Source organism: Pecten maximus, chromosome 6 (genome assembly GCF_902652985.1).
Source record: "Pecten maximus chromosome 6, xPecMax1.1, whole genome shotgun sequence".
NCBI lineage: Eukaryota > Metazoa > Mollusca > Bivalvia > Pectinida > Pectinidae > Pecten > Pecten maximus.
The window spans coordinates 1,879,652-1,906,527 of NC_047020.1; the positions used below are offsets into that span (position 1 = coordinate 1,879,652).

Here is a 26,876-nt window from a genome sequence, read left to right on the forward strand (position 1 = left end):
GTCTCAAAACGCAATATGCATCACTAGGCACCAAGGGAAACCTTTATATGAAATTTGAGAAAGATCCCTTCAGTACTTTCTCAGAAATAGCGATAACAAACTTCAATTGTCAAAATCCAAGATGGCTGCCTGTCGGCCATGTTGTTATGCGATTGGTCTCAAAACGCAATATGCATAACTAGGCACCAAGGGAAACCTTTATATGAAATTTGAGAAAGATCCCTTCAGTACTTTCTCAGAAATAGCGATAACAAACTTCAATTGTCAAAATCCAAGATGGCTGCCTGTCGGCCGTGTTGTTATCCGATTGGTCTCAAAACGCAATATGCATAACTAGGCACCAAGGGAAACCTTCATATGAAATTTGAGAAAGATCCCTTCAGTACTTTCTCAGAAATAGCGATAACAAACTTCAATTGTCAAAATCCAAGATGGCTGCCTGTCGGCCATGTTGTTATCCGATTGGTCTCAAAACGCAATATGCATAACTAGGCACCAAGGGAAACCTACATATGAAATTTGAGAAAGATCCCTTCAGTACTTTCTCAGAAATAGCGATAACAAACTTCAATTGTCAAAATCCAAGATGGCTGCCTGTCGGCCATGTTGTTATACGATTGGTCTCAAAACGCAATATGCATAACTAGGCACCAAGGGGAACCTTCATATGAAATTTGAGAAAGATCCCTTCAGTACTTTCTCAGAAATAGCGATAACAAACTTCAATTGTCAAAATCCAAGATGGCTGCCTGTCGGCCATGTTGTTATCCGATTGGTCTCAAAACGCAATATGCATAATTAAGCACCAAGGGAAACCTACATATGAAATTTGAGAAAGATCCCTTCAGTACTTTCTCAGAAATAGTGATAACAAACTTCAATTGTCAAAATCCAAGATGGCTGCCTGTCGGCCATTTTGTTTTCCGATTGGTCTCAAAACGCAATATGCATAACTAGGCACCAAGGGGAACCTACATATGAAATTTGAGAAAGATCCCTTCAGTACTTTCTGAGAAATAGCGATAACAAAAATTGTTTACGGACGGAGGGACGGACGGACGGACGGACGGACGGACGGACCACGGACGCAGGGCGATTTGAACAGCCCACCATCTGATGATGGTGGGCTAAAAAAGTATAACATTGATTCTTATGGCTCCTCTGAAATTCTAAATCTTTGTAAACAAAAATAAATGCACACAGTTATTGCCAAAATCAGGAAAAAGTGTTTTTTTTTTTTTTATCTAGAATCATAATAAGCAAGACAGCTCTTCTGTCTATAACATAACATGTATATCAACAATCGTATATATACAAAATGTACAAGTGTACCTCATTAGATTACATGTTTATTTACATCTATAACAACACACATTCTAATTGTAGGGTAACAGTACAAAAATGTGTTGTATGCCGAGGACATGTATTAATATTTTTATATGTTTAACAATAAAAGTTGTTTCTGTTGTACTTTGTTTAGTTTGGACTGAATATCAAACATAATCTGAATATATATGATATGTCTTCTTAAACTTAATATATTAGTATATACAAACTGTTGGTGATATGTTCCATAGCTACAGGCCCAACTTAAACTATTTTCCACGAAAAATTTAAATAGCGCTGCAGAAATAAGCAATGTGAACATTTAGCACAGATTACCGTATATGCTGAAGCGTTGTACAAAACAATAAAGATTCTGATTAATGATTAGTCTGAACAGGGTGATAAAATGTTACAATAAGTGCAGTTTTAAAGATTTCTAAAGCAGACTTATGTAAAACAAGAGGCCCATTGGGCCTTAACGGTCATATGACTCTAAAGACACTTGTACTATTGTAGCATACATACTCAGTAGCAAGTATAGTGGCACTGTTGGCAATGGCGTCCATCTTTGATTTTGGACCGAAACGAAAAATAACAACACTTGGTCAGGATAATTTCAGACAAATAAGAGCTGAATCCCACTTGTGGAACTTAAGAAGTTTGAAATATGTTTTGTTCTGAAAAACCATGATTGACGAATTATATTACAAAATGGACGCCATGTTTTTACCGGGCCTAACAAATAACAACACTTTGTTGGCTCACTTTTCTTAACATTCTCACCAATTTCCTGCTCAATAGTACAAGTGGATCTGGAGAAAAAGTTTAAAATGCATTTTTCACGATGGCTGTCATGGCGGACAGTTTAAACAAAATAAAAAGTGCCAGTAAGGAATACAAGAATGGTATATAATTAGTGTACGTCACCAACTTTTACTTGGTGATAACAATGACTATTTCTTCTGAGGTTGTTTGTAGGCAGTATGACAAGCATCATGAGGGACAGAAACCAGACCCCATAAAGATATCACTTGGACCAAGCATAAACACGAATCAGACTAGAAACGGGATCAAAGGGCTACACATAGTAGTGAAAGCACATGGAACAGTTATAAACGGACATATATAATAGGTAATAAAACAGACTGCAGAGAGTGGTTTAAAATAGTGATCAACTTTAAAGCTCTTAGTATTATCAAATTAAAAACTTTCATAACCATATTATAAATTATCAGTATCCTTGATTGTGATAAACGTCTTATCCTAATTAAACCACAGTATTATAATCAGATGTTTGACTTGGGGCGCCATAATCAAATGTTCTATGTAGTAAGTTTTCCTGAATATGACAAATCACCAATGACAAACAATTGCAAATCAGAACATGCGTTTCTGGAGAAAACATCAATACACATTTCTAAATATATAAAATCAAATTAAATCTAGTTGATCAAGTTCAAACACCAATAAAATAAAATCTTACACAAAACAACAGCAACAAATACTTATATCTACAGATATCTACAGTATCAAAGTCTCGGATTTCAATAAAAGTTCAATTGTCAAGTAACCATTTCTGGTGAAAAGCAGTATATCTTAATATTGTGAGAGTTTCCATTTCTGGTGAAAAGCAGTATATCTAAATATTGTGAGAGTGTGAGATAAAAGCAGTATATCTAAATATTGTGAGAGTGTGAGATAACACCTGGTAGATTTTGTGTTCAGCCTCACTCCAATCCTTACAGAAATGAAAAGGTTTTAGCAAGTTTGCTACAAACAAACCTGTAAGCCAGAAACTGATAGGTGTTTGTGTAAGGTTTACTGCTAGTAGCAACATTGTAGAAATGTCATTTTTGACATAAACTCTGTACTTTGTACAAATTATTGTCACATTAATTTTGTAGAAACATTACATACTAAACTAATATGGACACTGGTTGTCAAAATATCAACAAAGCATTAAACTCCTACCAGAAAACTGTTGTGCTTACAAAACGTAACTCAATTCCCAACAACTATTTGTGGTAAAGTTGCTGACAAACTGCTTGCCAGACTGTTGCCATGAAGGCTGCCAGTAAACTAATTGACAAACATAGTCTAAGATCGTTGCAAACTTGTGGCAGACATTTAATGCAAATTTGCCACAAAGTTTTAAGCAAACATAAAAAAAAATAATTTTTTTAGCAAACATGACTCAAATGTTTACAGAAGCTTCTCTAATCCATGAAAGGAATGTATCATAATAGAGTATTGCCAAGATACACAAGTACATCTATGACTCGTCGATACATTACAATAGAGTATTGTCAAGATACACAAGTACATATTATTTGACTCGTGGATACATCACAACAGAGTATTGCCCAATAACACATGTACATGTAAGACTTGTTGCTATAGAGTATTCATCAGAAATCGATGTGTCCTCCAACCGTAATAACATAACATAATTGTTTAAGTCTAGTACAGCAAGTTGTTGTGATCTGATCATTAAACAACTACTGCTACATAAAACTGCATCACTTAAACCAAATCTAGACTTTGATTGATATCAGCATTATATCTATTGACACGTTCTCAGATATATATTACGGAGCATTCACTTTTGTAAAACCCAACTTGTCACCAGATGACACCTGCTGTCCTGTAAAAATTCTTGTAGAACTATTTAGAAATAAACTTTTATTCTGTTTAGACAACATCAACAGGAAGTTTGTGTACTTTTTATACATATTCTTATCACAGTCACTGTAATACATGTATATACCACAGTATAATATCTACACTGAGAATCTAGATCAGACTAGTGTGTTCAGCCCTAGAATACAATTGAAGTACAGCGTCAACACCAACTCGACCCTGTCAACTACAAGCCCGATATATATAGCAGATGTATTTATAATCAGCTCGGATACAAATATACATTGAACGATGTCCTAAGTAACCTAAAAAAATAATTTCCTAGAATTTGGTTTAAATATTTATGAGTATTTGTTCTAAACACACATCAGATAATCTTATAATTGACAGATCATTATTTGGCTGAGGATTTTTAAAAAGTGCATAACTTGCACAAAAATAACTGGATGAAAACTAAAAACACATGTTCATGAATAAAACTTAAGTTGTTTGATCAATTCTAGAGTACAGACATTTTAAGTATAACAGCAGGGTTTTAAAAAAACATAGAGACATATTATTCATACAAACAGAGAGACAAGCAAATACAGCTTCAGAGAAGTTAAAACCTCTACGAAACATTGTTACATTAATGTATAGGTACACAATGTGTATTGTATTACTTAGCAGGTGACACATGCAGGAGTAACATTCGTCAATTATCATAACTACCTATAAATTTAATAGTCATCATGCAGGATAAGGGATGTCCAGTAAATGGTATTTGTATAAAACACACACCTCCACACACCTCCACACACCTTGACACCAATATAACAGATGTAAAATACATTGTAGCACCTTATCATACACATGGCTGCTGCAAATTGACTTATTTTACAACAATGTAACAAACATTTTGACTTTAAAATTATCATGATATACAACCAGATAAGTTAGTATGATACCAGTCCTAAACATATTAACCAACATCATTGTAACTACGATACTAGTCTGATCCTAAAACACATCAACCAACATCATGGTATATAAGACGTATAAATGTATATATATATATACAGAAGGGTCATACAGAAAACATTTATATACACAAATATTTGCCAATATGTCATTAAAACTAGAGAACAGGTCTTTAATCTCAGCAGGTTAAACCTTTTCAGTGTTTTGTGAAACTAAAATTATTTTCACCTCTTTACAAAACACACCTAACATATGTCCTGTACGTCACTGTCTACAGAACACAATACCACATACACAACCCATGTCGGTGCTGCTCCGTTGTCACTGTCTACAGAACACAATACCACATACACAACCCGTGTCCGTGCTGCTCCGTTCACTCTACCACATACACAACCCCTGTCCGTGCTGCTCCGTTCACTCTACAAAATGCCACAGTACTCCTCTAGCTGTAATGCCCCATTCCAGCCTCATTTTGTTTGACCTTGATTGCATTGCTGTAGACTTAGTGGCTATCCATAGCCTTCATGTATCTATCTTCAATGATGTGAGGAATTACTTTATGTCTGGAAAAGGAAATCAGAAGAATGCTGTGTATCTAGTAACTTATGTATCACCAAATATTAATATCCATGTTACAAACAGACTTCTATGTAGCTTATCTAAAGTAGTCTACTGTCTATAGGACATAACTATAGTGACACGAATCAGGATGTTTGAAAGCTCCTCTCTCCCTCACTCCAATGTTTATATTTGTGGTTTAAATCTTCCCTTTAATATCTTCTCCCTAACTACCAGCTATGTGCACTACATATGCTTCTCTCGAATCTTTCTTTTGAAATTTAAACAAGAGGCCCAGAGGGCCTGTATCGCTCACCTGGATTTCATGAGATATGAAACAAGAATGATGATTAAACATATTTGTCACTGGTATTGCTAATTCAATATAGTCAATATAGCATAGGCATTTTATATGGGTATGTGAGGTTTTTATGCCAAAAAATGCATTAATCCATGAAATGAAATTGACTTTTGGTGCAACCCCATAGGGATACTACCACACAAATGTGAGTGATATCCATTGCTTAGTTTCAGAAAAGAAGTTGTTTAAACCAATTGACCCCTTTTGACCCCGGGGGGTCAGTTCCTTCCTTTATAAAATTTTGAATCCCTACCCAAAAGTATGCTACCAGTCAAATATGAGCTGTTTCAGAGAAGAAGTTGTTCATATCAATTTAGCCAAATTGACCCCCTTTGGCCCCCTGGGGGGTCAACCCCAAAATTTGTACAATTTTGAATCCCCACCCCATGACCATGCTACCATACAAATGTGAGTGATATCCATTGCTTAGTTTCAGAGAAGAAGTTGTTTACATCAATTTAACCAAATTGACCCCTTTTGGCCCCGCCCCTCAGCATCCAGGGGGTCTGCCCCATCATTTGTACAATTTTGAATCCTTAACCCAAGGGAATCCTACCAGTCACATATTAAAGATATCAATTGCTTAGTTTCAGAGAAAAAGTTGTTTATATCAAATCTGCCAAAATGACCCCTTTTGGCCCCACCTCTTAGCTCTCCCGGGTCAGCCCTGTCATTTGTACAATTTTGAATCCCTAGGGGGTTGCTACCAGGCAAATATGTGCGATATCCATTGCTCGGTTTCAGAGAATTCGTTTATATCAATATAGGCCAATAGAACACATTTGGCCCCAGCCCTTAGGCCCCTGGGGGGTCAGCCCCATCATTTGTACAATTTTCAATCCCCACCCCGGTAGCGATGCTACCAGACAAATATGAGCGATATCCATTGCTGGGTTTCAGAGAAGAAGTCGCTTATATCAAAATAGCCCAATTTACCACATTTGTCCCCGCCCCTCAAGCCCCTGGGGGGTCAGCCCCATCATTTGTACAATTTTGAATTTCCACCCCGTTAGCGATGCTACCAGACAAATATGAGTGATATCCATTGCTCTGTTTCAGAGAAGAAGTCGTTTTTATCATCAAGCCCAATAGACCACATTTGGCCCCGCCCCTCAGGTCCCTGGGGGGCCAGCCCCACCATTTGTACAATTTTGAATCCCCACCCCATAGTGATGCTACCAGGCAAATAGGAGCAATATCCTTTGCTCGGTTTCAGAGGAGAAGTCGTTTATATCAATATAGCTTTATTGACCCCTTTTGGCCCCGCCCCTCAGACCCCTGGGGGGTCAGCCCCACCATTTCTACAATTTTGAGTCCCCACCCCATAGGGATGCTTCTGACCAAATTTGGTCGAATTCTGATCTGTGGTTATGAAGAAGAAGTCAATCGTTGACGGACGGACGGACGACAGACGCTACGGTATGGCATAAGCTCACCTTGGTCCTTTGGACCAGGTGAGCTAAAAATAAAAAGATTTCTTTCATCAAATTACAATGTAGAGAGATTTACTATGAAGAATGAAGACTTACCGAAGAGGAATGAGGAGGAAGATGAGAACAGGGAAAAACATCTTGAGGTAAGGATATGGTGCAAAGCCAAATCCACAGAGGACAATGAGCTGGAGAAGCTGAAGCATGGTGAACAAGTGCATCTTCCTCTGTGGGACACGGCGGATGTAATGGTTCGGGGGGTAAGCCGACTGAAGCAGAAATCATATTTCAAACTGTCAATTCTTCAATTGTCTCGATTATATATTTGTAGTTAACATTTACCCTTTAATTTCCTCTCCCTTGTACAAGCTGAGGCAGATGTACACTACATATGGTTCCCTCAATTGACACTACATATGGTTCCCTCAATTGAGTTAAAGGAAGCCTATGTCTCATTGGCCTTTATTCAAAACATACTCATATAGATATGGTTTTTACAAATTCTAATCCAGCATGTGTTATGACATATATGCTGGTAACTTACTCCTTAGTCATTAACTTCATTCATTACAAGTTTTCCCACTGGGAAGCGTGAGTGACTGGAGTTAGAGGGACTCTTCAGAAATGGTTTCCAATGGATACAAAGGAAATTTCCAATATAGGAGGGATACAATTTAATGTATAAATTACAAATAAAATAAAGACAAGTAATTACTTGTTCTGTAAACAGTAGCATGATCCTCTCAAACATCTGGTTCCCGTCGAGGGAGGTAACTCCCACATAGAGGAAGAGGCCGTACAGAACAGGAGTGGGGATATAGGCAAGTACATCCAGGATAAGCAGTGACAGGCCGATGAGGATATGGGACAAAATGGCCGTCAGCCTGGTCTCTCGCACCTTGACTATTCTACAAAAGGAGATCAGTAAAGTGTTTACATACGACATCATCCTGAAAAAAACTCCCAGAGGTATTCTCATAGTTAATTATTCTCATAGTTAATTATTCTCACAGTTAATTATTCTCACAGTTAATTATTCTCATACTTAATTATTCTCATACTTAATTAGTATGTAAAATTTGATCAAAATCTGTTTTAAAATTAAATCACAAGAGCAATGGAAACAACCAATAAATATTCTAACTCTGATTTTAAACTTGGCCCCTGAATGTCAAACTCTTTCGAGGTATGATCATATCTGCTTTTATCACAAGGAGGAAAACAAAGTGTTTTATGGATTGGATATATAGGCAATAACATATTTTTCAGTAATATATTAATACTGACACAAGTATATAGGTAGATTAACCCTGAATTGTCTACATAGGCCAGTAGACCACACATATAACTGTAATAACCCTGAATTTTCTACATGCCTACCATACTTATACACTGACAGAACACTGACTATAAATATATATAGTTGGCAAGATCAAATCTAGAATAAGAAGGAATCACTAAGGCTGTGAACCAGTAATGTGCTGGTCACCTTCTACTACATGCACATTGTAGAGACAACTAACTTCTGGACCGAACCCCAAAGGTGTAACACCTTGTGTATTACCTGGGCTGACCCATGGGAACCAGGTATGTAACAGAGATTAGATGATTTTATTACGCTGTATATTTTGTAAATAGGCATACACTAAGTAAGTATTAGGGAGGGTTCACATTTTATAAGAGTGATGGGGGAATATTTAATGGGTATGAACATTTTACACAACACCAGCTGGGTGGTTATGTCTATATATTTGAAATAACAGATTGTGATGTAATTTTCCTGTATACATACTGGTAGTCTGAAATACTTGTACGGAATAAAAAAACAAATCTCATTGCAAAAATAAAAAGTAAAATTCAGTAAAGGAAAAAAAAAAATATATATATATATTAGAAAAAGTTAAAAAAAAAACTGCATGGTAACGTTATTTCTAATTTTGTCAATAAGATAACAAAAGCCAAAAGTGTACTTACATCTGGTATATATGTCCCTGGTCGACAAAAGCCAATAAGTGTACTTACATCTGGTATATATGTCCCTGGTCGACAGAAGCCAATAAGTGTACTTACATCTGGTATATATGTCCCTGGTCGACAAAAGCCCAAAGTGTACTTACATCTGGTATATATGTCCCTGGTCGACAAAAGCCAATAAGTGTACTTACATCTGGTATATATGTCCCTGGTCGACAAAAGCCAATAAGTTTACTTACATCTGGTATATATGTCCCTGGTCGACAGAAGCCAATAAGTGTACTTACATCTGGTATATATGTCCCTGGTCGACAAAAGCCAATAAGTGTACTTACATCTGGTATATGTCCCTGGTCGACAAAAGCCCAAAGTGTACTTACATCTGGTATATGTCCCTGGTCGAAACAAGCCAATAAGTGTACTTACATCTGGTATATATGTCCCTGGTCGACAAAAGCCAATAAGTGTACTTACATCTGGTATATATGTCCCTGGTCGACAAAAGCCAATAAGTGTACTTACATCTGGTATATATGTCCCTGGTCGACAAAAGCCAATAAGTTTACTTACATCTGGTATATATGTCCCTGGTCGACAAAAGCCAATAAGTGTACTTACATCTGGTATATATGTCCCTGGTCGACAAAAGCCAATAAGTGTACTTACATCTGGTATATATGTCCCTGGTCGACAAAAGCCAATAAGTGTACTTACATCTGGTATATATGTCCCTGGTCGACAGAAGCCAATAAGTGTACTTACATCTGGTATATATGTCCCTGGTCGACAGAAGCCAATAAGTGTACTTACATCTGGTATATATGTCCCTGGTCGACAGAAGCCAATAAGTGTACTTACATCTGGTATATATGTCCCTGGTCGACAAAAGCCAATAAGTGTACTTACATCTGGTATATATGTCCCTGGTCGACAGAAGCCAATAAGTGTACTTACATCTGGTATATATGTCCCTGGTTGACAGAAGCCAATAAGTGTACTTACATCTGGTATATATGTCCCTGGTCGACAGAAGCCAATAAGTTTACTTACATCTGGTATATATGTCCCTGGTCGACAGAAGCCAATAAGTGTACTTACATCTGGTATATATGTCCCTGGTCGACAAAAGCCAATAAGTGTACTTACATCTGGTATATATGTCCCTGGTCGACAAAAGCCAATAAGTGTACTTACATCTGGTATATATGTCCCTGGTCGACAAAAGCCAATAAGTGTACTTACATCTGGTATATATGTCCCTGGTCGACAAAAGCCGATAAGTGTACTTACATCTGGTATATATGTCCCTGGTCGACAAAAGCCAATAAGTGTACTTACATCTGGTATATATGTCCCTGGTCGACACGTTCCTCTACATCAGCCAGAGCGCGGACATGTAGAGGGGAGTGTGGGAGGGCAGCGTGTACCCAGGGAAACGCCACGAGGCTGTGTAACAGATTGATGAGTCCTACCACGACTAGATCCCAGTGATAGGCTGTACCCTTCTTCATCCTGTAACACAGCAGGCACACAATATATTATATGTACAGGAGTTTCTAGAAGTAGATCGGGAGTTAAGCAAACATCAAACATCTGTAAATTAAGTCTTATATTTCAGTCATCAAGTGGCTGTAAATGGAGTCAAAGTTTCAGAAGACTTCACCTTCCATAACACTTGAAAATGCACAAGATTGAGACCATTTGAAATTTTACCAACTTTTTCATTTTTATATCATTGCCAATAAAATGCTCTTCAGTAATATTTAGCATATACCTTTTTAGGCTATCTACTAAACTCTTCAATAGGGCGCTCAGCAGTTTATACTAACTTGTTCTGTGGGGTGTTCACCAGTGTCTACTGACTTGTTCTGTGGGGTGTTCACCAGTGTCTACTGACTTGTTCTGTGGGGTGTTCACCAGTGTCTACTGACTTGTTCTGTGGGGTGTTCACCAGTGTCTACTGACTTGTTCTGTGGGGTGTTCACCAGTGTCTACTGACTTGTTCTGTGTGGAGTGTTCACCAGTGTCTACTGACTTGTTCTGTGTGGAGTGTTCACCAGTATCTACTGACTTGTTCTGTGTGGAGTGTTCACCAGTGTCTACTGACTTGTTCTGTGGGGTGTTCACCAGTGTCTACTGACTTGTTCTGTGTGGAGTGTTCACCAGTGTCTACTGACTTGTTCTGTGTGGAGTGTTCACCAGTATCTACTGACTTGTTCTGTGTGGAGTGTTCACCAGTGTCTACTGACATGTTCTGTGGGGTGTTCACCAGTGTCTACTGACTTGTTTTGTGGGGTGTTCACCAGTGTCTACAGACTTGTACTGTGGGGGTGTTCACCAGTGTCTACTGACATGTTCTGTGGGGTGTTCACCAGTGTCTACTGACTTGTTTTGTGGGGTGTTCACCAGTGTCTACAGACTTGTACTGTGGGGGTGTTCACCAGTGTCTACTGACATGTTCTGTGGGGTGTTCACCAGTGTCTACTGACTTGTTCTGTGGGGTGTTCACCAGTATCTACTGACTTGTTCTGTGGGGTGTTCACCGGTGTCTACAGACTTGTTCTGTGGGGTGTTCACCAGTGTCTACAGACTTGTTCTGTGGGGTATTCACCAGTGTCTACTGACTTGTTCTGTGGGGTGTTCACCAGTGTCTACTAACTGTTCTGTGGGGGTGTTCACCAGTATTGACTTACTTGTTCTGTGGAGCATTCACCAATGCGGCCGATATATTTTGGTCCATGAAAAAAAGGAGGGACAAACAGAAGCCAAGCCCCATGGCACCCAGCACAGCGCCCCAGGAGAGCGTATGGAAAGGGACAAGACTGAAGATGGAGAATCCGTTGCCCAGTCCATCAAAACTTTTACCAACTGAAACAGATGATTATTTGCTATTCACCAAAAACTTTTAAAAGAATCAAGATTAATTGACCGTAAATTAGGATATTTTGGCTCGTGTAATATTATTTTGTTATATTAAAATGAGGAATATTCTGAACACACCATTTTCTGGCTCAATAATCAGGTATTTAGAGTACTTTTTATCAGCGTGTTTGCTTAGAATGCATGGTTTTGTCATTCTTCAATAAAGGTATGATTATCTTTAATTGAAAGAGTTGAAGATGGAATGCAAGGAGGATAATGATAAAACTTCAATGCCCATGGCAAAATAAAATTTAATATTTCATCACTTGCTCAAAAGGCAGAAATTGGCTGCAACATAGACATTGGAATATGCAAAACATTTGACACAGATTTGATGGAAACTCCAAATTTAGACACACCAATTAATATAAAACCAACTTGTATCAGAGAAAAAATTATATAACACCAAAATTTCCTGACACCATTATATCCCGATTCACGGTACTGTAAATTACCATGAGGCATGGCTAGGAAGATAATGCATCGATACAAACATACAATAAGTTTATAAAATCTTACGGTCGACGTCCTTAAAAGCCAAAGCACCAATAAGACTCATGACGACCACAGATACGGGTAGAGCGTAATCAGCCAGCAATTCTCTCTTGCCTGCGTTTAGGTAAGGCCTGTATAACAGATAATAATTCACACAGCATCAGGAAACAGTAAAAAATTATCGTAAAGTGAAACATTATCGTAAAGTGTATAAATAACAGACTTTAGTTAAGGCGTGCATAACAGATAATAATTCACACAGCATCAGGAAACAGTAAAACATTATCGTAAAGTGAAACATTATTGTAAAGTGTATAAATATCAGACTTTAGGTAAGGCGTGTATAATAGATAATAATTCACACAGCATCAGGAAACAGTAAAACATTATCGTAAAGTGAAACATTATTGTAAAGTGTATAAATATCAGACATTAGGTAAGGCGTGTATAACAGATAAACAGTAAAACATTATCGTAAAGTGTATAAATAACAGACTTTAGGTAAGGCGTGTATAACAGATAAACAGTAAAACATTATCGTAAAGTGTATAAATATCAGACTTTAGTTAAGGCCTGTATAATAGATAATAATTCACACAGCATCAGGAAACAGTAAAACATTATCGTGTATAAATATCAGACTTTAGGTAAGCCTTTATTTTACTTTAAGATACCTGTATTATATAGAGATAGAGAAACAGTTCAATAAGAAAACATCCTGCTCAAGGTACAGTATATACCAGGAAGACAATTACTACTGGCGCGAGTAGAGAGTTGTACAGGGAGAATTACATATCAGGTTTTACATACTATGGTGATACAATAGAGTTTATCCATTAGGCTATATCTATATACATGTATATTATATATATAACATACAGTAATACAATTGACGAAGGAAGACAACTTTATGACGAGTGCCATGACCGGGCCTTGAACTCACGATGTGGCACAGCAGTATAAGCTGCGGGTATTTCTGGCTAGAAGATTGGGTGCCGTAGATCGTGAGTTCGAGGCCAAGTCAGGGCACGAGTCATAAAGTTGTGTTCCTTCGTCAATTGTGTTACTATGTTATATATCAAATATTTAGCACAATGTATCATATACACGACGTGTTGGTGATCTGAAGATAGAGATTTGAATTTCCTGTCGTCTTTGTACTCGATGAATATATGTACATACGTCTTAGTAAAGTTGTAGAGCATCACTCCAACCCAGAGAGTCCCTAGTAAGAGGAGAAGGTACAGCAGGCTGACATCTCGCTCACAACCATTAGAGGACTGTACCACTGTCTCGGATATGTTGGTAGACACATTTGCTGTCACATTACTGACGGCAACCAACCCAGGGCTGGATACACTACCACACCTTGGAATGTTGTAATGATCCTCGAAATCTGAAATACAACACGTCATCTGTATCATCTGTCTGTATCAAAGTGTTCAAACATTACATTTATAGGATTTAATACTACCTACAATGTAGGTATCATATAAGATAACATGTAGATATCCATTTGAAAACACCAACCAATTTCAGGGCAAATATTTGATATGGAATACATGTAAATCAGGATATTACGTATTCTCAAGGAAAGAACAAAATCACAGAAATCTAGCTATAATATTGGCAGTATAAATTGAGAAGAGATTTATAGTTGAATTTACAATTTTGGCAAAAAGTATGTTTTTCGAACTTTAATAGCTTAATTAAACCATGAAAACTAGAATGTACAGTCCTGCTAAGGGTTTACTAGTATAACAGACACGGTATCTGACAACGATCACATGAACCACAACAAACACATGATGACTTACTTTTTGCTGTATTTTTAAAGGCATCCACACAGAAAGCTATAGCAATGAACAGGGCAAAGATTTCCTCCGATGACCTGTGAAACATAAGACAAATTTATAATTAGGCTACCTCTGGCCTGTAAAAAATACATTGATCATAACAGTGATAATACAAATCCACTGTATATAACATGTTTGAGTACAGTACAGTCAAGAAGAGTTTCAGTAAAAACAAGAGTGTAATATTATTAATCAAAATTTCTGAGGGTGGATAAGACCTGCTTGCCAGACTTTATTAAACCTTTCTTCTATTTTTTGTTTTTGTTTTTTTCCTTGTAATTTTTTCTGAATTTAATATATACCTTGAATACGGTGGTCAATGGTAGTAGCCATGTTAATTTGTCCATAATTTAATTCCCTAATCTCCCTATGATTAGCCCATTACCTAGCTAGCTAGCTGTGGGACACTTACCTGAAGGTTGAGGGACACTTTTAATTACCTGGTTGAGGGCCATACATATGTACCTGCAGGTTGAGGGACATACTCTTACCTGGATGACCACTGCATGAGGACACTGAGATCAAATGCAGCATACAGGAAGAGGAAGAAGCTGTTCCAAAGACCAACACAGGCGTACATGGCCCGGAAATCTAGACTGAACTCTTTACAGATACTGTGGATGACTGTAAGTGACAAAAAATGTAAACTATGTAATATATAGTTATTAAAAACATATATAAACACATAGGACTACAATGTACATATGTATGTAGCAATACTGTCTTTGTCTAATCTCGTATCAACACCTTCATCAGTAAAAAGGGGCCATATGCTGTTACCAGAAGACAGTATCATTGGAGTTGGATGTCAAGATATTTATCACTCTGACATTTCAAGCTGAACTTCTTGTATGAAACATTCTGATTTGACAATATAATGCCTGTATACAATTAGGTAAACTTGTGCAAGAGATATGGTCTGAATAATCATTGGAGTGACTGAACAGTGACTGAACGATGACTGAACAATCATTGCAGTGACTGAACAGTGACTGAACAATCAATGAGAGTGACTGAACAATCATTGCAGTGACTGAACAATCATTGCAGTGACTGAACAATCATTGGAGTGACTGAACAATCATTGGAGTGACTGAACAATCATTGGAGTGACTGAACAATCATTGGAGTGACTGAACAATCATTGGAGTGACTGAACAATCATTGCAGTGACTGAACAATCATTGCAGTGACTGAACAATCATTGCAGTGACTGAACAATCATTGGGCATTACTGAACAATCATTGGGAATTACTGAACAATCATTGCAGTGACTGAACAATCATTGCAGTGACTGAACAATCATTGGTATGACTGAACAATCATTGGAGTTACTGAACAATCATTGCAGTGACTGAACAATCATTGGAGTGACTGAACAATCATTGGAGTGACTGAACAATCATTGCAGTGACTGAACAATCATTGCAGTGACTGAACAATCATTGCAGTGACTGAACAATCATTGGGCATTACTGAACAATCATTGGGCATTACTGAACAATCATTGGGAATTACTGAACAATCATTGCAGTGACTGAACAATCATTGCAGTGACTGAACAATCATTGCAGTGACTGAACAATCATTGGAGTTAATGAACAATCATTGGAGTGACTGAACAATCATTGCAGTGACTGAACAATCATTGGAGTGACTGAACAACCATTGGAGTAACTGAACAAGCATTGGAATGACTGAACAATCATTGCAGTGACTGAACAATCATTGGAGTGACTGAACAATCATTGGAGTGACTGAACAATCATTGCAGTGACTGAACAATCATTGCAGTGACTGAACAAGCATTGGAATGACTGAACAATCATTGGAGTGACTGAACAATCATTGGAATGACTGAACAATCATTGGAGTGACTGAACAAGCATTGGAATGACTGAACAATCATTGCAGTGACTGAACAATCATTGGAGTGACTGAACAATCATTGGAGGACTGACTGAACAATCATTGAAGTGACTGAACAATCATTGGAGGACTGACTGAACAATCATTGGAGTAATGAACAATTATTGCAATGACTGAACAATCATTGAAGTAACTGAGCAATTATTGGAGTAACTTAAATTATGTTTGATTTGTGTGACATTCTGTCATCCTTTGACTTTAAGAGATTAGCCCAGCTATCTTGATTCAAGTTGGCCAGGTATGGATTTACTTCCCTCCTTCATTGGAACATGAGTGTTACATGTATCTTAATGTAAACATGTAGTGTGATGTGACATATTATGTAAACATGTTTGTTTTACATTGTTCATACTTTCAGTGGTATATTACTGGTTGTTTGTTATCTTTTTGACTTATTAGTTGACTGGTGGTACAACTGCTTAGAAAAATAAAATATACTAACTCTTTGTGTAGAGAGCCAGGGGAGCTGTGGCCTATAGGACAATAAAATATACTAACTCTTTGTGTAGAGAGCCAGGGGAGCTGTGGCCAATAGGACAATAAAATACACTAACTCTTTGTGTAGAGAGCCAGGGGAGCTGTGGCCAATAGGACAATAAAATATACTAACTCTTTGTGTAGAGAGCCAGGGGAGCTGTGGTCAATAGGACAATACAATATACTAACTCTTTGTGTAGAGAGCCAGGGGAGCTGTGGCTAATAGGACAATAAAATATACTAACTCTTTGTGTAGAGAGCCAGGGGAGCTGTGGCCTATAGGACAATAAAATATACTAACTCTTTGTGTAGAGAGCCAGGGGAGCTGTGGTCAATAGGACAATAAAATATACTAACTCTTTGTGTAGAGAGCCAGGGGAGCTGTGGCGTATAGGACAATAAAATATACTAACTCTTTGTGTAGAGAGCCAGGGGAGCTGTGGTCAATAGGACAATAAAATATACTAACTCTTTGTGTAGAGAGCCAGGGGAGCTGTGGTCAATAGGACAATAAAATATACTAACTCTTTGTGTAGAGAGCCAGGGGAGCTGTGGTCAATAGGACAATAAAATATACTAACTCTTTGTGTAGAGAGCCAGGGGAGCTGTGGCCAATAGGACAATAAAATATACTAACTCTTTGTGTAGAGAGCCAGGGGAGCTGTGGTCAATAGGACAATAAAATATACTAACTCTTTGTGTAGAGAGCCAGGGGAGCTGTAGTCAATAGGACAATAAAATATACTAACTCTTTGTGTAGAGAGCCAGGGGAGCTGTGGCCTATAGGACAATAAAATATACTAACTCTTTGTGTAGAGAGCCAGGGGAGCTGTGGCCAATAGGACAATAAAATATACTAACTCTTTGTGTAGAGAGCCAGGGGAGCTGTGGTCAATAGGACAATAAAATATACTAACTCTTTGTGTAGAGAGCCAGGGGAGCTGTGGCCTATAGGACAATAAAATATACTAACTCTTTGTGTAGAGAGCCAGGGGAGCTGTGGTCAATAGGACAATATAATATACTAACTCTTTGTGTAGAGAGCCAGGGGAGCTGTGGTCAATAGGACAATAAAATATACTAACTCTTTGTGTAGAGAGCCAGGGGAGCTGTGGTCAATAGGACAATAAAATATACTAACTCTTTGTGTAGAGAGCCAGGGGAGGTGTGGCCAATAGGACAATAAAATATACTAACTCTTTGTGTAGAGAGCCAGGGGAGCTGTAGTCAATATGACAATAAAATATACTAACTCTTTGTGTAGAGAGCCATGGGAGCTGTGGCCTATAGGACAATAAAATATACTAACTCTTTGTGTAGAGAGCCAGGGGAGCTGTGGTCAATAGGACAATAAAATATACTAACTCTTTGTGTAGAGAGCCAGGGGAGCTGTGGTCAATATGACAATAAAATATACTAACTCTTTGTGTAGAGAGCCAGGGGAGCTGTGGCCTATAGGACAATAAAATATACTAACTCGTTGTGTAGAGAGCCAGAGGAGGTGTGGCCAATAGGACAATAAAATATATACTAACTCTTTGTGTAGAGAGCAAGGGGAGCTGTAGTCAATATGACAATAAAATATACTAACTCTTTGTGTAGAGAGCCAGGGGAGCTGTGGTCAATAGGACAATAAAATATACTAACTCTTTGTGTAGAGAGCCAGGGGAGCTGTGGCCAATAGGACAATAAAATATACTAACTCTTTGTGTAGAGAGCCAGGGGAGCTGTGGTCAATAGGACAATAAAATATACAAACTCTTTGTGTAGAGAGCCAGGGGAGCTGTGGTCAATAGGACAATAAAATATACAAACTCTTTGTGTAGAGAGCCAGGGGAGCTGTGGTCAATAGGACAATAAAATATACTAACTCTTTGTGTAGAGAGCCAGGGGAGCTGTGGCCAATAGGACAATAAAATATACTAACTCTTTGTGTAGAGAGCCAGGGGAGCTGTGGCCAATAGGACAATAAAATATACTAACTCTTTGTGTAGAGAGCCAGGGGAGCTGTGGCCAATAGGACAATAAAATACACTAACTCTTTGTGTAGAGAGCCAGGGGAGGTGTGGCCTATAGGATAATAAAATATACTAACTCTTTGTGTAGAGAGCCAGGGGAGCTGTGGTCAATAGGACAATCAGGGGTGTCCCTCCAAACAGAGCAAATATCAGTCCTCCAAACGTCTGGGAGTACAGCACCTTCTCTACGGCTACAACAACAAATATTGTTACTTAATACCGTCCTCCAACCTTCTCTACCACTACAACAACAAATATTGTTACTTAATACAGTCCTCCAACCTTCTCTACGGCTACAACAACAAATATTGTTACTTAATACCGTCCTCCAACCTTCTCTACCGCTACAACAACAAATATTGTTACTTAATACCGTCCTCCAACCTTCTCTACGGCTACAACAACAAATATTGTTACTTAATACCATCCTCCAACCTTCTCTACCGCTACAACAACAAATATTGTAACTTAATACAGTCCTCCAACCTTCTCTACGGCTACAACAACAAATATTGTTACTTAATACAGTCCTCCAACCTTCTCTACCGCTACAACAACAAATATTGTTACTTAATACCGTCCTCCAACCTTCTCTACCGCTACAACAACAAATATTGTTACTTAATACAGTCCTCCAACCTTCTCTACGGCTACAACAACAAATATTGTTACTTAATACAGTCCTCCAACCTTCTCTACGGCTACAACAACAAATATTGTTACTTAATACAGTCCTCCAAACGTCTGTGAGTACAGCAACTTCTCTACCGCTACAACAACAAATATTGTTACTTAATACAGTCCTCCAAACGTCTGGGAGTACAGCACCTTCTCTACGGCTACAACAACAAATATTGTTACTTAATACCGTCCTCCAACCTTCTCTACCGCTACAACAACAAATATTGTTACTTAATACAGTCCTCCAACCTTCTCTACGGCTACAACAACAAATATTGTTACTTAATACCGTCCTCCAACCTTCTCTACCGCTACAACAACAAATATTGTTACTTAATACCGTCCTCCAACCTTCTCTACGGCTACAACAACAAATATTGTTACTTAATACCGTCCTCCAACCTTCTCTACCGCTACAACAACAAATATTGTAACTTAATACAGTCCTCCAACCTTCTCTACGGCTACAACAACAAATATTGTTACTTAATACAGTCCTCCAACCTTCTCTACCGCTACAACAACAAATATTGTTACTTAATACCGTCCTCCAACCTTCTCTACTGCTACAACAACAAATATTGTTACTTAATACAGTCCTCCAACCTTCTCTACGGCTACAACAACAAATATTGTTACTTAATACCATCCTCCAACCTTCTCTACGGCTACAACAACAAATATTGTTACTTAATACAGTCCTCCAACCTTCTCTACGGCTACAACAACAAATATTGTTACTTAATACAGTCCTCCAAACGTCTGTGAGTACAGCAACTTCTCTACCGCTACAACAACAAATATTGTTACTTAATACAGTCCTCCAACCTTCTCTACCGCTACAACAACAAATATTGTTACTTAATACAGTCCTCCAACCTTCTCTACCACTACAACAACAAATATTGTTACTTAATACAGTCCTCCAACCTTCTCTACCGCTACAACAACAAATATTGTTACTTAATACAGTCCTCCAAACATCTGGGAGTACAGCAACTTCTCTACCGCTACAACAACAAATATTGTTACTTAATACAGTCCTCCAACCTTCTCTACCGCTACAACTACAAATATTGTTACTTAATACAGTCCTCCAACCTTCTCTACCGCTACAACAACAAATATTGTTACTTAATACAGTCCTCCAACCTTCTCTACCGCTACAACAACAAATATTGTTACTTAATACCGTCCTCCAACCTTCTCTACCGCTACAACAACAAATATTGTTACTTAATACAGTCCTCCAACCTTCCCTACGGCTACAACAACAAATATTGTTACTTAATACCGTCCTCCAACCTTCTCTACCGCTACAACAACAAATATTGTTACTTAATACAGTCCTCCAACCTTCTCTACCGCTACAACAACAAATATTGTAACTTAATACAGTCCTCCAACCTTCTCTACGGCTACAACAACAAATATTGTTACTTAATACCGTCCTCCAACCTTCTCTACCGCTACAATAACAAATATTGTTACTTAATACAGTCCTCCAACCTTCTCTACGGCTACAACAACAAATATTGTTACTTAATACAGTCCTCCAACCTTCTCTACGGCTACAACAACAAATATTGTTACTTAATACCGTCCTCCAACCTTCTCTACCGCTACAACAACAAATATTGTTACTTAATACAGTCCTCCAACCTTCTCTACCGCTACAACAACAAATATTGTAACTTAATACAGTCCTCCAACCTTCTCTACGGCTACAACAACAAATATTGTTACTTAATACCGTCCTCCAACCTTCTCTACCGCTACAATAACAAATATTGTTACTTAATACAGTCCTCCAACCTTCTCTACGGCTACAACAACAAATATTGTTACTTAATACAGTCCTCCAACCTTCTCTACCGCTACAACAACAAATATTGTAACTTAATACAGTCCTCCAACCTTCTCTACGGCTACAACAACAAATATTGTTACTTAATACAGTCCTCCAACCTTCTCTACCGCTACAACTACAAATATTGTAACTTAATTATCAATCCTCCAAATGTCTGAGAGTACAGCAACTTCTCTACCACTACAACAACAAATATTGTTACTTAATATCATAACAAGTTAATACTATTAATGCACACAATAAGATAGTAAAGTGGTCTATCTAATGGTAACACTACTACTTACGGGTAATTCTCTACTGAAACTATGATAATTATATAGGTACCCAAGGCATTACAAAGGGGTTCAAATGAAATGTCCTTTTAATATCTTATTTTCACCTGTCAAGTGAGCAGTGATGAGCATGTAATCAAATCAGCGACATACTTAGCACATTCTCTGTGTTTTCTGAGTTGAGCACCCCGAAGGCGATGGATGGCATAAGACAAGCGAAGTAGAGAAAAAGTGTTGTAGATAAGGTTTTCTGTATTGTCTTTGGTCCAAAGATACCTGCAGCATAACATAAAAAAATAAATCGATTAATACAATTTTAACAAATTCAAATTTTAAGTTTATATATTATTATATACTTATTTTTTCTTTATGGTATAATGAAGAAGAAACACAACTTCATCAACACATATACAATCTAACTGGTATGTGACTTACCGTCTTTGTAGTCTGAGAAGTAGTGTGGAAGTCGTCGGCGCAGATCTTCTCGTATACCCTTGAAAAGACCACATTTACAACCTCCCTGAAATGCAAGAGGTATACATGTTTAAAGTTTTGGAGTTCTTTTGGAGACCAAAATCAAAAAGATCAGTAAATGTTCCCATAATGGCTATAAAATAAAAAGAAACAACCATCTTTTTTAGTTGTCACGATAGGAATTGAAACAGATCTTCATTACCTATGTAATTTGACATTACTATTAAACTAAATGCATAGACAAAACCAGAACAAATTAATTTTATTGCTTAAAAGTATATGTCAATCTGAGGTAAAACAAAACGTAATATTTTGTTTCTCTCCAAAATATACTCTGGGTATATACCTTGTTACTATCAGTGTCGTACACCGGTACTCTGGGTATATACCTTGTTACTATCAGTGTCGTACACCGGTACTCTGGGTATATACCTTGTTACTATCAGTGTCGTACACCGATACTCTGGGTATATACCTTGTTACTATCAGTGTCGTACACCGATACTCTGGGTATATACCTTGTTACTATCTGTGTCGTACTCTGGGTGTATACCTTGTTACTATCAGTGTCCTACCTTGTTACTATCAGTGTCGTACACAGATACTCTGGGTATATACCTTGTTACTATCAGTGTCGTACACCGATACTCTGGGTATATACCTTGTTACTATCAGTGTCGTACACCGATACTCTGGGTATATACCTTGTTACTATCAGTGTCGTACACCGGTACTCTGGGTATATACCTTGTTACTATCAGTGTCGCACACCGGTACTCTGGGTATATACCTTGTTACTATCAGTGTCGTACACCCGTACTCTGGGTATATACCTTGTTACTATCAGTGTCGTACACCGGTACTCTGGGTATATACCTTGTTACTATCAGTGTCGTACACCCGTACTCTGGGTATATACCTTGTTACTATCAGTGTCGTACACCCGTACTTTGGGTATATACCTTGTTACTATCAGTGTCGTACACCCGTACTCTGGGTATATACCTTGTTACTATCAGTGTCGTACACCGGTACTCTGGGTATATACCTTGCTACTATCAGTGTCGTACACCGGTACTCTGGGTATATACCTTGTTACTATCAGTGTCGTATACAGATACTCTGGGTATATACCTTGTTACTATCAGTGTCGTACCTTGTTACTATCCGTGTCGTACACCGGTACTTTGTTGGTCAGGCTCATCTGCCGATCAGCTAGTTCCTTGGTGTGCTGCTCCAGAATGGACTTAAACTCATCTTCAGTGGAGGCCGCGAGTAGATTCAAACGGAAGTCAAGATCAGAGAAAATGGTGGCGAATGTTCGACCAGTCTCCACCTCATTCTTTGTTCCTTTCTGTAATCAGTTATTAGAGTTTTAACAACTGACCACCTTTATAAAGTACTGGGTAATACATATTGTAATGCTCAGGTTAATTTTCATGCAAAAATTGAACAGCCTTTCATAAACATTTTCTCCCTTTGAAGATAATGACTTCATCGATCCTATGTAATTATAGCATCTTTCAGGAGGAGTTAAATGACAGTGATCATGCTTAGAAAAGACTTTGTTGTTTGTCTCTTTTTATCTTTATATAAAAGTATATATTTAAGCATTATACTACCTTCTTTGACAAGTTATTAAGTTCTCATAGGGTTGCAGACAAGTTGAATAATCTGTGTTAACTTCCCTTGGTACTATATAAGTTTAGGAGTTTCCTTTAGTTTACTAAGGGGAAAGTATTGATAAAAGTGGAGCTAGATCGGTGAAATACTAGCAGTTCTTGAGATACAAAATCGGAAGAAAATTATCATAATATTCACAGACAAATGAGACTACAACACTATATGGTATAGAGGTGCTAGCATTTGATAGTGTTTTGTATGTCCCTGGACAGGCAAGGTAGGGATGGACAGAGGGATTATAAACCTTCAGAAAAGCCCCTTTAGGATTGATATCAGTAATACCTACCTCCTTTGTAGGGGACAGTAATACCTACCTCCTTTGTAGGGTAGAGTTATACCTACCTCCTTTGTAGGGTAGAGTTATACCTACCTCCTTTGTAGGTGACAGTAATACCTACCTCCTTTGTAGGGTAGAGTAATACCTACCTCCTTTGTAGGGTAGAGTAATACCTACCTCCTTTGTAGGGGACAGTAATACCTACCTCCTTTGTAGGTGACAGTAATACCTACCTCCTTTGTAGGGTAGAGTAATACCTACCTCCTTTGTAGGGTAGAGTAATACCTACCTCCTTTGTAGGGGACAGTAATACCTACCTCCTTTGTAGGGGAGAGTAATACCTACCTCCTTTATAGGGGAGAGTAATAACTACCTCCTTTATAGGGGAGAGTTATACCTACCTCCTTTGTAGGTGACAGTAATACCTACCTCCTTTGTAGGGTAGAGTAATACCTACCTCCTTTGTAGGGTAGAGTAATACCTACCTCCTTTGTAGGGGACAGTAATACCTACCTCCTTTGTAGGGGACAGTAATACCTACCTCCTTTGTAGGGGACAGTAATACCTACCTCCTGTGTAGGGGAGAGTAATACCTACCTCCTTTATAGGGGAGAGTAATAACTACCTCCTTTATAGGGGAGAGTTATACCTACCTCCTTTGTAGGGGAGAGTAATACCTACCTCCTTTGTAGAGGAGAGTAATACCTACCTCCTTTGTAGGGGACAGTAATACCTACCTCCTTTGTAGGGGACAGTAATACCTACCTCCTTTGTAGAGGAGAGTTATACCTACCTCCTTTGTAGGGGACAGTAATACCTACCTCCTTTGTAGGGGACAGTAATACCTACCTCCTTTGTAGAGGAGAGTTATACCTACCTCCTTTGTAGGGGACAGTAATACCTACCTCCTTTGTAGGGGTGAGTAATACCTACCTCCTTTGTAGAGGAGAGTTATACCTACCTCCTTTGTAGGGGTGAGTAATACCTACCTCCTTTGTAGGGGTGAGTAATACCTACCTCCTTTGTAGAGGAGAGTTATACCTACCTCCTTTGTAGGGGACAGTAATACCTACCTCCTTTGTTGGGGTGAGTAATACCTACCTCCTTTGTAGGGGAGAGTAATACCTACCTCCTTTGTAGGGACAGTAATACCTACCTCCTTTGTAGGGGAGAGTAATACCTACCTCCTTTGTAGGGGTGAGCACCACTATGACAAAGTACACCTCCTGACTACTGGTGCCGAGATTAGCAGCTGTACGGAGTCGTGCGATACCCACATGACGGGTCAGAATGGATGGAACACTCGCCCTTTAATGTAAATAAATTCCTCTGTATGTTATTAGCTCTAACAAATATTTTCCTTTTCAAACTCAATTTAATTTTGAACTTTTTTAAGGTGTGAAATCAATACTGATGATTATTTAATTGTACGTGTTATTATACAGATCAAAAACAGAATTTTACAGAATGTGATATAATCAGGGGACATAACTATCTATTTACCCAACATTGCAATTTGTGTTAGTATAAGAAATGATTTTAATTACATGATTAAAAAATATCAGCATATGAAAAAAACCAAATCACTTACATGGCACAGATCCAATTCTGGTCATAGTCGAACCCTCCGCCCTCTGATATACTGGTACATTGTAATGTCCGACTCAGCATGTGTACTGTATACATATACAAATCAGGGGTTATCTCCCTTACAAGGCAAGCACAACAAGACAAGAGTAAATAAGATACAGAATAATTCATAAGTGTTCTTTATTAAGTACAATACACACCAGGAGTTGTCTCCCCTCTATAGCAAGATCATTGATGTCATGTATACTTGCCATGTAAGTACAATTATACACCCTAAAACTGTTAACATACAATCAATAAAGCAACCAGTTTTTTGGCATAGCCGTATAATATTCTTTTGGCCCCGGATATGACGCGACAGTTGGTGTTACGTACTGGTCAAGATGAAGTATGTGATTGGTCAAATTGTAGCGGTTAATGCAAAATGCAAATATGTAGTTAAAAACGAAACAAAGTTAAGATTGAATGCAAGCTGAATAAGTGGATGTATCTTTTCAAATGACACATTAATAAAGTCATATTCCTGATTTACATGCAGTCTTAATTATTATCACCAAAAATGACTTCAAAGTGATATAATTTTGTTATCGGTGCTGAACCGCATTAGTTCGTTCATTTATTTCACCAGCAGTTTTACATTATAACCACCAGCATTAAAACTATGCCGTTTATCTCTTTTAATGATATTTCTTTTTTTGTTTTGTTTTTGTTGTAAATTTGAACGACTTATCAACTATATAGAAACGAATTTACATTACAATGTACACAATGTACAATGTCATTGCACCAAAAATCCTCTATAAATCAGTTTAACCTTCAGTATAGATACACTTTACTGAGATAACTGTAGATTTTCCTCACTGTAGTTAATTGTTATTAATGTGGGATGTATACAAGGACATTAGTGAACCGTGACATAAGTGAACCGTGACATAAGTGAACCGTGCTGTCAGGAAAAACATTTGACATTAACAAGGTTCCAATGTACAAACTCCTCGTGTCAGCAGTTTTCACAGCCATATAAATATACTTGATGTCAAATTCTCAATATTCATGTATATATCAACAAATCAAAATAT

The 26,876-nt window shown here is 37.9% G+C and overlaps 1 protein-coding gene across 5 annotated transcripts in view; it reads right to left on the bottom strand.

Moving 5' to 3' along the window:
* Positions 1-1,200: 1,200 nt before the first annotated feature.
* The window catches only part of LOC117328698 (sodium bicarbonate transporter-like protein 11), a 103,821-nt gene continuing 78,145 nt past the window's right edge, over positions 1,201-26,876 (bottom strand). For all 5 annotated transcript variants that reach the window (XM_033886187.1, XM_033886188.1, XM_033886190.1 and 2 more), the window contains 15 exons: positions 25,799-25,883; positions 25,392-25,515; positions 23,404-23,601; positions 22,209-22,293; positions 21,927-22,049; positions 19,028-19,141; positions 15,017-15,149; positions 14,487-14,560; positions 13,852-14,065; positions 12,694-12,800; positions 11,946-12,120; positions 10,591-10,764; positions 7,994-8,186; positions 7,378-7,547; positions 1,201-5,492 (listed from right to left, as the gene is read on the bottom strand). In XM_033886187.1, the coding sequence (XP_033742078.1) occupies positions 5,432-5,492; positions 7,378-7,547; positions 7,994-8,186; positions 10,591-10,764; positions 11,946-12,120; positions 12,694-12,800; positions 13,852-14,065; positions 14,487-14,560; positions 15,017-15,149; positions 19,028-19,141; positions 21,927-22,049; positions 22,209-22,293; positions 23,404-23,601; positions 25,392-25,515; positions 25,799-25,883 (2,030 nt within the window). In that variant the 3' untranslated portion in view covers positions 1,201-5,431. The remainder of the gene's footprint in view (positions 5,493-7,377; positions 7,548-7,993; positions 8,187-10,590; positions 10,765-11,945; positions 12,121-12,693; positions 12,801-13,851; positions 14,066-14,486; positions 14,561-15,016; positions 15,150-19,027; positions 19,142-21,926; positions 22,050-22,208; positions 22,294-23,403; positions 23,602-25,391; positions 25,516-25,798; positions 25,884-26,876) is intronic.